General features: G+C 47.4%; 1 protein-coding gene across 2 annotated transcripts in view; it reads right to left on the bottom strand.

The window, feature by feature from the left end:
• SLC39A4 (solute carrier family 39 member 4) overlaps positions 1-13130 on the bottom strand; it is a 138125-nt gene extending 124995 nt beyond the window's left edge. Inside the window, exon 1 of one of the 2 annotated variants that reach the window (XM_073556537.1) lies at positions 12812-13130. In XM_073556537.1, coding sequence (XP_073412638.1) covers positions 12812-13006 — 195 coding nt within the window. In that variant the 5' untranslated portion in view covers positions 13007-13130. The remainder of the gene's footprint in view (positions 1-12811) is intronic. The other variant, XM_073556536.1, reaches the window with a different exon arrangement.
• Between the last annotated feature and the right edge of the window lie 548 nt (positions 13131-13678).

Here is a 13678-nt window from a genome sequence, read left to right as displayed (position 1 = left end):
CAGTACCGTGTAACGGCTGTTATCACAGCCACAGTGAAGCTATCTGTGTCACTCTGTGAGAATAAGTCGAGGACATGTTCCGTTCTTACAGACCTGCACTCTAGGGAGATTCGTATTCTGCCAAATTCTACATACACCTTGTAGTTTGTGATACACTAGCCAATTTCTGCCTGTGACATAGCGCTGTGATATTCAGTGGGCCTCACACAATCCAAAAGTGTCCAGTGTCCACTAGTGTGAGCAGAAATTCAAAATCTCCGTTATCCTCTAGTCACTTTGGTCACAGCTGTGCCATCGAGCCTGTGACATAGCGCTCAGATATTCAGTGGGCTCACACAATCCAAAAGTGTCCAGTGTCCACAAGTGTGAGCAGAAATTCAAAATCTCCGTTATCCTCTAGTCACTTTGGTCACAGCTGTGCCATCGAGCCTGTGACATAGCGCTCAGATATTCAGTGGGCCTCACACAATCCAAAAGTGTCCAGTGTCCACTAGTGTGTGCAGAAATTCAAAATCTCACTTATCCTCTAGTCACTTTGGTCACAGCTATGCCATCGAGCCTGTGACATAGTGCTCAGATATTCAGTGGGCCTCACACAATCCAAAAGTGTCCAGTGTCCACAAGTGTCTGCAGAAATTCAAAATCTCACTTATCCTCTAGTCAATTTGGTCACAGCTGTGCCATCGAGCCTGTGACATAGTGCTCAGATATTCAGTGGGCCTCACACAATCCAAAAGTGTCCAGTGTCCACAAGTGTCTGCTGAAATTCAAAATCTCCCCTGTCCTATAGACACCTTGTACCTTGTTTTACATTACTATATAGTTTGTTGGATTTTGTCTACATTTCTACCAAAAATGAGGAAGGCTGGTGGAAGAGGCCGTGGAATTGGGCGGGGGTTGGCAGCTGGTAATGATGGTGTTGGTGGTGGATCTGATTGTAGTGGCAAGAGCAAAATAGGACCGAATGCAGGAGGTGCTGACCCTGTGTCATCGTCTGGCTACATAAGGACTCGAACGCTTAGTTTTCTAGGAGTTGGCAAACCGCTTTTAAAGCCAGAGCATCAGGAAAAAGTTTTGTCTTACATTGCTGACTCAGCCTCCAGCTCTATCGCCTCCTCTTCTTCAGTTGTAAAAAGTAAAAGCACTGAGTCGTCATTGGAGGCTCATGTTCATAAACCACACCTTTCCTTGTGTCCTTCACCCCAACCAAGATTGAAGGATGACGCAGGCCATACTACTGATTACTCCATGGAGCTGTTTTCACATACCATGCCTGGATTATCAAGTGAAATGGTGAATTACCCAGGCCAAGATGAATCTGACATGGAGTGCACTGATGCACAGCCGCTGATAGATGATTCTGCTGGTACATTCACTCAGAGCACTACATTGTCCTCGCAGTGTACAGAGCCAGATTCTGACCCTGATGAGACTCAGGTGCCCCTTCCCGCACACTATACCACCATACACGGTGACACAGAGGAAGGTGCACATGACATTGAAGAGGAGGTGATGGATGACCCAGTTGTTGACCCAGATTGGCATCCATTGGGGGAAGAGGGTGCTGCTTCCAATAGCTCAGATGAGGAGCATCCACAGCAGACATCGACATCGCAACAGCTGTTATCTGGCAGGCCCGGAGCACTCCAAAGACAGGTTCCAAAAATCAAAAGAGTTGCTGGACAGCTTGTCCAGACGGTCAAAAGATCACAGCGTGCTAGACCGCAAAATGTCTGCCAAAGTAGGAAGAGTGCAGTGTGGCACTTTTTTGAACAAAATCCTCATGATCAGGCCAAGGTTATCTGTAAGAAGTGCGCAAAGACCTTTAGCCGAGGGAAAAATCTGAAAAATTTGAATACCAGTTGCATGCTTAGACATTTAAACACCATGCACTTGCAAGCGTGGACACAACACCAAACCTCAAGTGCCACAAGTGCAACTGATCACAACGAAGGTAGTCAGCAACGCTACATTGTTTCCCCCACTGTAAGCCCACCGGTTAGCACAGCAGCAAATGTTGAGGTGTCGTTGCAAGGCCACAGCAGTCAGGGAATCCCACTGTTATATCAACGAAAGACTGATTCTAGGCCATCAGAAAGAACAACAACTCCATCACCATCATCAACCCTCTCTCAGTCCGCCCTGTCCACAGCTACTTCCACCATATGCAGCTCTCAAGTCCAGCTCACCCTCCCAGACACTATGAGTAGGTCAAGAAAGTACTCAGTCTCTCATCCGCGTACACTGGGTTTGAACGCCCACATTGCCAAACTAATCTCGTTTGAGATGATGCCCTTTCGGTTGGTGGAAAGCGCAGCTTTCCGCGAACTCATGGCCTATGCAGTACCACGCCCAGTCGCCACTTCTTCTCTCGCAAAGCCATCCCAGCCCTCCACCATCATGTGAAAGACCGCATTGTCCATGCACTCAAGCAGTCAGTGAGCGGAAAGGTGCACCTCACAACTGATGCATGGTCCAGTCGGCATGGCCAGGGCCGTTGTGTCCATCACTGCGCACTGGGTTAATGTGGTGGATGCAGGGTCCACAGGGGACAGCGGTGGTGGGACAGTGCTGCCTAGCCCATGGTATAGGAAACAGTTGGCTGTAGGCGTTCGACCCTCCTCCTCCTCCTCCTCCAGAAGCGAAAGCTCGTCCACAGAGCGCAGTCGTACGAGCACTCCATCTGCAGCTGCCACTGTTGCACACGAGGTGTCCCCCTATCGAGCAGCTAGTGGAAAGCGTCAGCAGGCTGTGTTGCAGATGATGTGTTTGGGCGACAGACACACCGCCGAGGTGCTGGCCGAGCACTTGAAGCGACAAACTGAGTCATGGCTGGGCAGTGTACATCTTGAGGCAGGCAAGGTAGTTAGTGATAACGGCCGTAATTTTGTGGCAGCCATAGCCCTTTCAAAACTCAGCCACATACCTTGCTTGGCTCACACCTTGAACCTGGTGGTGCAGTGCTTCCTCAAAAATTATCCGGAGTTAACAGCCCTGCTCCAGAAGGTGCGAAGACTGTGCGCGCACATCCGCCGGTCGCCTGCACACTCCGTTCGTATGCAGAAGCTGCAGCGATTGCTCCACCTTCCCAACCACCGCCTCATTATCGACATTGCAACAAGGTGGAACTCCACCCTGCACATGGTGGAGCGGCTGTGCGAGCAGAGGCAGGCCATAATGCATTTGTGGGAGGATACACGGCCAGGCACTCTGAGAGCAGACATGGAGTTGACAGGTGTGCAGTGGTCGAAGCTGAAAGACCTCTGTAAAGTCCTTCAGTGTTTTGAGGAATGCACACGGCTGGTAAGCGCAGACGACGCCATCCTAAGCATGAGCATCCCACTTATGCGTCTGCTCATGCAAACTTTGACGCACCTTAAGGAGCAGGCTTCTGCAGCCAATGTTGATGAGGAGGAAGAGGAGGAGGGAATCCTTGATGACATTCAGCCATTGTCTGCTCAGGGACCTCTCCTGGACGAGGTGGAGGAAGAAGAGGAGGAGGAGGATGATGGGGATGATTACTTAGGGGAGGAGGATGCATCTCGTGGGGCAAGTGAAAATGTTGGCGTGGCAAGGTCTGGTACAGGGTTTGTGCGTGACTGGAGGGATGTGGATTTGCCAGAAAGTGCTCCTCCAACTAGCACTCGCAGTGCATCATTGACACCGGGAACATTGGCCCACATGTCAGATTATGCCTTGCAGATCCTAAAAAGGGACCCCCGCATTGCCAAAATGATGAACGATGACGACTACTGGTTGGCCAGCATCCTGGATCCACGCTATAAAGGCAAATTACAAAACATCATGCCACAGGACAACCTTGACCTAATATTGGCTAATAAACAAGCAACTCTGGTAAATCGGTTGCTTGAGGCATTCCCAGCACACAGCAGCGGTGATGGTTCTCACACGAGCCGTACGGGCCGGAGGCAGCTTGGCAGAGGTGTTCATGGTGCACACAGCAGAAGTGGCGTTGGAGACAGGGGTTTCATGACAATGTTGTGGACTGATTTTTCAAGTCCCGCTCACACAACTGGTAATACTGCATCGATGGAAAGTGACAGGAGACAGCAGTTGTCAACTATGGTTACAAACTACTTTTCCTCCCATATCGATGTTCTCCCACACAGGTCATTCCCCTTTGACTATTGGGCCGCTAAACTGGACACCTGGCCTGAATTGGCACAATATGCCTTACAGGAGCTCACTTGCCCAGCTGCAAGTGTGCTATGGGAAAGAGTCTTCAGTGCAGCTGGATCAATCCTGACAGAAAAAAGGACCCGTCTGTCAACCCAAAATGTGGATGATCTAACCTTCATTAAAATGAACCATGCATGGGTTTCCAAGGATTTTGTCCCACCTTCCCCTGATGACACATAGGGTGACAGAAAAATGGCTTGCTTTGGTCCACCTCTTCCTGGGACTTGACCTATTTCACCTTTTGCATCAGCTGAATGTCCAACATCAACATATGCCACTTTCTAAAACTCCCTAACTGTGCTGCTTCCCCCCCCCACGGCCCGGGGTCACCACCTAGCGCACGGCACCATGCGAGTGCCGTTGCCCTGGACAGGTGGGTAGGCCGACTCTTGGGCGCGGGCACTGGCACAGGGTCCCTCATAGTGCAATCAAGTGTCTCTGACGGTGGTGGTGCACACCCGCCGTCAGACACACCGCCGTACTATGAGGGGCCCAGTGCCAGTACCGACGCCCACGAGTGGGCCCCCCTTGCTTGGGCATTGCCCCAGCATTTGCAATCTTCACCTCTCCCTGCTCCTCCGCTGTGTAGTCTGGGCCGTCAAATCCATACTGTGCCTGACACCGTTTGAGCCTGCCTCCTGATGTATAGACATATATTTTGAATGTGTACGCTATCCATACATGTTATCCGGGGATACGGTACCCTTTCTAACCTTTGTGCAATCACGTGCAATCCATACTGGGCCTAACACCGTCTGAGCCTGCCTCCTGATGTATAGACATATATTTTGAATGTGTACGCTATCCATACATGTTATCCGGGGATACGGTACCCTTTCTCACCTTTGTGCAATCACGTGCAATCCATACTGGGCCTAACACCGTCTGAGCCTGCCTCCTGATGTATAGACATATATTTTGAATGTGTACACTATGCTATCCATACATGTTATCCGGGGATACGGTACCCTTTCTCACCTTTGTGCAATTACGTGTAATCCTGGGCGTGAGAACGGCTGGCGAGCTGTTAAGCAAGTTACAGCACCTGTGGTTTGCACACGTAAGTTTTTCATTTTTTCAGGAATGACGGTTAGGCCTAATTCCGGAACTGCGGTTGACCTGCACTTACTGGGAAATCATCGTTCGCGAGTAATAATTGTAATCAGTGATCCCCATCACTAACGTTGTTCAGCGGGTTATCTGCACCTGCAAGCGACAAACGCTGGCCTTTTCAGTGTAGCGCACATGCAGCCACGGACATGTAAGGGCATGACACACCAGTTATTGGCCAATCTCATGTGCCAGAGCCTCGCGTGTCCCTCTAGTAAGCCGGACTCGGACCGCGGGGCATGACGGAGTCTCGTTCGTTAACGCTTGCAATGTGTGCATCTGTTCTGTAGCTGGCATGGTTGAGGTTTCCCAGGTGGAGTCGAATTTAACCGTAGGCTCCACTCCTGGTGGTGCCCTTCTGGACATTCCTTTAAGGTTCAGCTTTGCAACCATACTGCCCACGTAAAACAAACACTTTGCCTTCATGAACGCTGTTTGGAGGGTTATGACTCGTGGGAATAACGCCGCCCATTCAGTTAACCTGCTAGAGAGATCGTTCGTTGCTCCCAAGCATGACATCACACTCCCTAGGAGGAAGGTAATGCCACTGTGGCGACCGTACTCCTGGGGGCGACACAAGTGCACTGATGCCCAGCCACTGCTCGATGAATCTGCTGGTACATTGACCCAGACCACTACATTCCCCTCGCACGCTACACGGCCTGAATATGACCCTGATGAAACTCAGGTTACCCTTCCCATATACAGTTCCATCTTACACGGTGACAAAGAGGAAGCTGCAGATGAAAGTGCAGGTTCGGCCCACCCGCCATCAGACACACCACCGTACTATCAGGGGCCCTGTGCTAGTGCCGTCGCCAACGAGTGGGCCCCCCCTGCTTGCTCAGGATCACAGCACTTGCAAGGTTGAAATACTGTGCAGTGAGATGGAAGATGGGGACGACAAGGAGTCCAGACTAGTACAGGGATTCGCTAGCGAGGAGACTTATTTGATTGTTTTCAATGTTGGGACAGCAATTTTTGGGGAGCACTATACTCTGGAGAATGATAGATGGGGCCCACCATACACTGGAACATTCCAAAGGTGGACATCAGACACTGGAGCAGCATTTACAGGGCCCATTATACACTAGAGCATTAGAAATGGGGCCCATTATGTATGGAGCATTATTTGGGCCCATAAGACAGTGGAGCTTCATCCATGGGGACCAACATATACTGTAGCATTATGTGGAGCTCATCATATACTATTTCAAACATTATATGGGACCAATGATTCTGTATGGAGAAATAGATGGGCCTCGTCATGAGATGTAAAAAGTGAAGTATTTTTCATTGTACTATACCGCTATTTCTCTGCCCTATTGGAGCATGATGAGTTGTGGTATGTGTTAAAGGGGCGCTCTTTCGCCCAGGGCACATGAAAACCTGCAGCCAGCCCTCCCCCCCCCCCCCCACAACTTTATCCAAATAACCCCCATTTTTCAGTGCGTAACTTGTATTATGAAGTTAATTAAGGTTGACAAGCTTAAGTAAGAAGAATTGATGCTTTTGGCATTCCAATGGACACTGTAGGTGTGTTTCCTGTCCTCCTCTTACTGCCGACTTTTATTCCCCATTGACTTACATTGGGTTTCGTGTTTCGGGACGACCCCGACTTTTCCCTATAATCGGCCGATCTTGCTCGACCCGACTTTTGGAAAAGTCGGGTTTCACGAAACGAAACTCGACCCTAAAAAAACAAAAGTCGCTCAACTCTACTGGTAATGTTGATGATTATGGCTTACAGCCAATGAAAACCCAAAAGTCATTATCTCAGTAAATTAGAATACTTTATAACACCAGCTTGAAAAATGATTGTAAAATCTGAAATGTCCTACTGAAATGTATGTTCAGTAAATTCCCTCAATACTTGGTCGGGCTCCTTCTGCACCAATTACTGCATCAATGCAGCGTGGCATGGAGGCGATCAGCCTGTGGCGCTCCTGAGGGGTTATGGAAGCCCAGGTTGCTTTGATAGCAGCCTTCAGCTCGTCTGCATTGATGGGTCTGGTGTCTCTCATCTTCATCTTTACAATACTCCATAGATTCTCTATGGGGTTAAGGTCAGACGAGTTTGCTGCCAATCAAGCCCAGTGATACTGTTGTGTGTACACCAGGTATTGGTACTTTTGGCAGTGTGGACAGGGGCCAAGTCCTCCTGGAGAATGACATTTCCATCTCCATAAAGCTTGTCGGCAGAGGGAAGCATGAAGAGCTCTAACATGTCCTGGTAGACGGCTGCGCTGACTTTGGTCTTGATAAAACACAGTGGACCTACACCAGCAGATGACATGGCTCCCCAAACCATCACTGATGGTGGATACATCACACTAGACCTCCAGCAGCTTGGATTGTGGCCTCTCCACTCTTCCTCCAGACTCTGCGACCACTGACAACAGTCCAGTTCTTCTTCTCCTTGGCCCAGGTAAGACGCTTCTGGCTCTGTCTATTGTTCATGAGTGGCTGACACAAGGAATGTGACACTTGTAGCCCATGTCCTGGATACATCTGTGTGTGGTGTGAAGCAATGACTCCAGCAGCAGTCCACTCCTTGTGAATCTCCCCCACATTACTGAATGGCCTTTTCTTAATCCTTTCCAGGCTCCGGTTATCCCGGCTGCTTGTGCACCTTTTTCTACCACACTTTTTCCTTCCACTCCACTTCCCATTAATATTTTTGGATGCAGCACTCTGTGAACAGCCAGCTTCTTTAGCAATGACCTTCTGTGACTTCCCCTCCTTGTGGAGTGTGTCAGTGACTGCCTTCTGGACATCTGTCAGGTCAGCAGTCTTCCTACTAAAATGTTTCTATACTAATGCACAAAGCATGGGCAACAAACAAGGAGAATTGGAACTACTAACACAGGAAAAGAAATATGATGTCATTGGAATCACTGAAACTTGGTGGGACAATACACATGATTGGAATACAAGACTAGAAGGATACAACTTATTTGCAAGAAACAGACTTGATAAACGAGGAGGAGGTGTCGCATTGTATGTTAGAAACGCGTATATCTGCACAGAGATTGAAGCTTCAGAGACTGGGAGTTCTGTGGAAACTGTTTGGGTAAGAATACAAGGACAGAACAATGGAAAGGACACCATTGTAGGCATTTACTACAGGCCGCCTGTGCAAGCTGAAGATATGGATGAACTCTTTATGCATCAAATGGCCAAGTTCTCCAAAAAATATGACATAGTTGTCATGGGAGATTTCAACTATCCAGACATTTGTTGGGAATCTCTCTAAAGCAAAACTAACAGGTCAAGGAAATTCTTATCCTCTCTTGCTGACAACTTTATCTTCCAAAAGGCAGGGGAGAAAACAAGGGGATCTGCTACCTTGGATCTAATCCTTATAAACAGGGAGGAAATGGTTGAGGAGGTAAAAGTGGCTGGGACCCTAGGAGGCAGCCACCATGCGATTTTAGAATTTTGGATAACTAGAGGAGGAAGACCTGTGAAGGCTCAGACGTCAAGGTTAGATTTCAGAAAGGCAGATTTTAAGGGATTCAGGAAGAGAATTGGAGGGATCTAATGGCTGGATATCCTTAAAGACAAAAATGTCCAGGAAGGATGGGAAATCTTGAAAAATGAGATTCTCAAAGCACAATTGTTAACAATTCCAAAAAGAGGGAAGAATAGGAAGCATTCAAGGAAGCCAGGATGGATGAACACAGAACTTAAGCACATGCTAAAAAGGAAGAAAAAAATGTTTATAAAATGGAAAGAGGGAGGCATATCTAAAGAAGAATATAATGCTGTCTGCAGAACCTGCAGGGCACAAATCAGATTATCTAAAGCTGACAATGAATTGAGGCTTGCAAGAGACATCAAAAGCAATAATAAAGGATTTTGGGGATATGTCAAAAGTAAAAGAAAAGTCAAAGATGCTATAGGATTTTTACAGGATGAAAATGATGAAATGGTAAGACAGGATGTTGAGAAGGCCGAACTTTTAAATTCCTATTTTGCATCTGTTTTCTCTCAGAAAGGAAATGTAACATCAACTGTTCTTCACTGTCCTATTAAGGGAATAGAAGAATCCAGGATATCTGTAAACAAAGATTGTGAGGGAACACTTAGCTAACCTAAATGAATTCAAGTCTCCAGGTCCAGATGAATTACACCCCAGAGTACTGAAGGAGATAGCAGGAGAAATTTTTGAACCATTTTCCATAATCTGTGAAAATTCTTGGAGAACAGGAGAAGTCCCAGAAGACTGGAGAAGAGCAAATGTTGTTCCTATCTACAAAAAGGGGAAGAAGGTGGACCCAGGCAACTATAGGCCGGTGAGTCTGACTTCTATATCAGGAAAGATCTTTGAACAAATTATTAAACAACATGTATGTCATTACCTGGATAAGAATGAAGAGTCAGCATGGGTTTGTAACTAATAAGTCATGTCAGACTAACTTAATTTCCTTCTATGGCAGAATCACTGACTGGGTGGATCAGGGAAATACTGTAGATATAGTATATCTTGACTTCAGCAAAGCATTTGACAAAGTCTCTCATACAATCCTTATTGAAAAAATGACTAAGTATGGAATGGACAAGGCAACTGTTAGGTGGATTCATAACTGGCTTAGTGATCGGACCCAAAGAGTGGTCGTAAATGGCTGCACATCCAGTTGGAAGAATGTCTCAAGTGGGGTACCACAGGGCTCTGTCCTGGGCCCTGTATTGTTCAGCATCTTTATCAATGATTTAGATGAAGGAATTGAGGGTAAACTCATTAAATTTGCTGATGACACAAAGCTAGGAGGGATAGCTAATACTAGAGAAGAGAGAGAGAGACTTCAAAAAGATATAAATAAAATGGAGAAGTGGGCAGCAACTAACAGAATGGTTTTTAATGGAAAAATGCAAAGTACTACATCTGGGCAATAAAAATGAAAAAAGCATATACAGAATGGGAGGAATAGGGCTAAGCAACAGCACATGTGAAAGACTTGGGTATACTAATAGATCACAGACTGAATATGAGTCAACAGTGTGATGCAGCAGCAAAAAAGGCAAATGCAATTCTAGGATGTATTAACAGAAGCATACAGTCTAGATCACGTGAAGTCATTATTTCCCTCTACTCCTCTTTGGTCAGACCTCATCTGGAATATTGTGTCCAGTTTTGGGCACCACATTTTAAAAAAGACATCAACAAACTGGAGCAAGTTCAGAAAAGAGGAACCAGAATGGTGACCGGTCTGCAAACCCTGTCTTATGAGGAAAGGTTGCAGGATTTGGGAATGTTTAGTTTGCAAAAGAGAAGACTGAGAGGAGACTTAATAGCTGTCTACAAATATCTAAAGGGCTGTCACATTGTAGAAGGATCAACTTTATTCTCATTTGCACAAGGAAAGACTAGAAGCAATGGGATGAAGCTGAATGGGAGGAGACACAGATTAGATATTAGAAAAAACTTTTTGACAGTTAGAGTGATCAATGAGTGGAACAGGCTGCCACCAGAGGTGGTGAGTTCTCCTTCAATAGAAGTCTTCAAACAGAGGCTGGACAGACATCTGACTGGGATGATTTAGAGAATCCTGCTTTGAGCAGGGGATTGGACCAGATGGCCCAGGAGGTCCCTTCCAACTCTACGATTCTATGATTCCACTGAAACAAACTAAGGGACCTTTATAAACACTTAGGAGCCTGTACAGGGGTTTATTGTGAATTACTCTAATTTCCTGAGATAATGACTTCTGGGTTCTCATTGGCTGTAAGCCATAATCACCAACATTACCAGCAATAAGCCCGTGAGATAGATCACTCTGGGTGTAATGACTCTAGAGAATATAGGAGGTCACTGTCTGTATTGAAGAACTGAAATAAATTCACTTTTTGATGATATTCTAATTTTGTGAGAAGCCCCTGTATTGTGCATGTGATTAGTTATGCAGATTCTTGTCATTGTTACCCTTTTGCTCGTCAGTGTAATGTCCATCATCATTCACAGCCTAATTTTGTTACTCTGATCCTATAATCGCCCTGTTGTAGGACCCTTATCCTATAATCGTTTCATGGGACCCTCTTCCTAATCATCCTACCATGAGGCCTTCATATTTTAATCATCTCGTTGATGGGACTCTCATCCTATAATAGACCTATTGATTGGGCGCTCGACAATAGTCGCCCAGTTGTGGGACCCTCATCCTATAATCGCCCAGTTGTGAGACCCTCATCCTATAATCGCCCAGTTGTGAGACCCTCATCCTATAATCGCCCAGTTGTGAGACCCTCATCCTATAATCGCCCAGTTGTGAGACCCTCATCCTATAATCGTCCAGTTGTGGGACCCTCATCCTATAATCGCCCAGTTGTGAGACCCTCATCCTATAATCGCCCAGTTGTGAGACCCTCATCCTATAATCGCCCAGTTGTGAGATCCTCATCCTATAATCGCCCAGTTGTGAGACCCTCATCCTATAATCATCCAGTTGTGAGACCCTCATCCTATAATCATCCAGTTGTGGGACCCTCATCCTATAATCGCCCAGTTGTAAGACCCTCATCCTATAATCATCCAGTTGCGGGACCCTCATCCTATAATCGCCCAGTTGTAAGACCCTCATCCTATAATCATCCAGTTGTGAGACCCTCATCCTATAATCATCCAGTTGTGGGACCCTCATCCTATAATCACCCAGTTGTGAGACCCTCATCCTATAATCATCCAGTTGCGAGACCCTCATCCTATAATCGCCCAGTTGCGAGACCCTCATCCTATAATCGCCCAGTTGTGAGACCCTCATCCTATAATCGCCCAGTTGTGAGATCCTCATCCTATAATCGCCCAGTTGCGGGACCCTCATCCTATAATCGCCCAGTTGCGGGACCCTCATCCTATAATCGCCCAGTTGCGAGACCCTCATCCTATAATCGCCCAGTTGCGAGATCCTCATCCTATAATCGTCCAGTTGTGAGACCCTCATCCTATAATCGCCCAGTTGTGGGACCCTCATCCTATAATCGCCCAGTTGCGAGACCCTCATACTATAATCGCCCAGTTGCGGGACCCTCATCCTATAATCGCCCAGTTGCGGGACCCTCATCCTATAATCGCCCAGTTGCGGGACTCTCATCCTATAATCGCCCAGTTGCGAGATCCTCATCCTATAATCGTCCAGTTGTGAGACCCTCATCCTATAATCGCCCAGTTGTGGGACCCTCATCCTATAATCGCCCAGTTGCGAGACCCTCATACTATAATCGCCCAGTTGCGGGACCCTCATCCTATAATCGCCCAGTTGCGGGACCCTCATCCTATAATCGCCCAGTTGCGGGACCCTCATCCTATAATCGCCCAGTTGTGGGACTCTCATCCTATAATCGTCTCATTGTGGTGTCCTATATTCATCAAGCTATGGGATCCTGTATAGGTGACGTCTCCTCTGATTCCCACTGTCTAGTGCCCTTTGCCCAGTGCGGCTGGTGATTGCTGCTCTGAAGTTTTGCACTCGTCCCTCTCACTATCTCGCTCCCCACTTCTTACCTTTTCACACGACACGTTTCCACAGTGCACACGGTCTTCCAGACGCTTTATAAGATCCGCCACGGAGGAGTAGTTGAGAGCAGTCTGTCCTGGTGACAGAAGGTCCAGGACTCTCTGGAATGGGGTCTCCTGCATGGTGAAGAAGGGACACAGGAGTAGAAGAGCGAGGCACGGCCATAGTGAAGACAAGGACATGACTGATTCTATGAGGACAGAGGATCACCACCGTGTCCTGCTGACAAAGTGACAGCCAAGAGCCCCGGCTGCTCCTCTCCATGTTCCTGACCTGTACGGTGATTGGACAGAGTGCCAAGAGCAGGTTCTCGTTATCACCCCCCCTTCTCTGCTCACCTGAGTCTCTTCTCCTCCCTTGCCAGGATGCCCTGCATACAGAGAGCAAGTCTTTCTAGTATTGTGGAATAATTAACTCTTAATCCAATCTGGAGAGCAGCCAGGATCTGACATCTCGGCCAGTATCCGACACCTCAGCCAGTATCTGACAACACGGTCAGAATCCGACAACTCTGCCAGGATTCGATGATCCGAAACCTCAGCAAGGATCCCACATCTCTGTCACAATTCGACACCTCAGACAGAATGTGATGTGACATCTCGGCCATGATCCGACAACTCGGCCAGAGTCCAAAACCTTGGGCAGCTTGAGGTGCAGAATTTGGTGGGTCTGGGGCCACCCAGGCTGGACACATTTTACATATTCTGGCTCCGCACTCACCTCAATTTGCTGGGGCCAAACTGATATAGGGGATATTTAAATCTGATGACACTTGTGTGTTTACTGCACACGTTGTCTGTCACAGGGACACATCTTGTACTGGTGCCCTCAGGGGATGTCCCCATGTAGTTTGG

The sequence above is a fragment of the Dendrobates tinctorius genome, unplaced genomic scaffold, assembly GCF_039654945.1.
Source record: "Dendrobates tinctorius isolate UK_male_01 unplaced genomic scaffold, ASM3965494v1 ptg000235l, whole genome shotgun sequence".
Taxonomy (NCBI): Eukaryota; Metazoa; Chordata; class Amphibia; order Anura; family Dendrobatidae; genus Dendrobates; species Dendrobates tinctorius.
The sequence above is the reverse complement of the archived record's forward strand: the minus strand, read 5'-3'. Positions and strand labels throughout refer to the sequence as shown.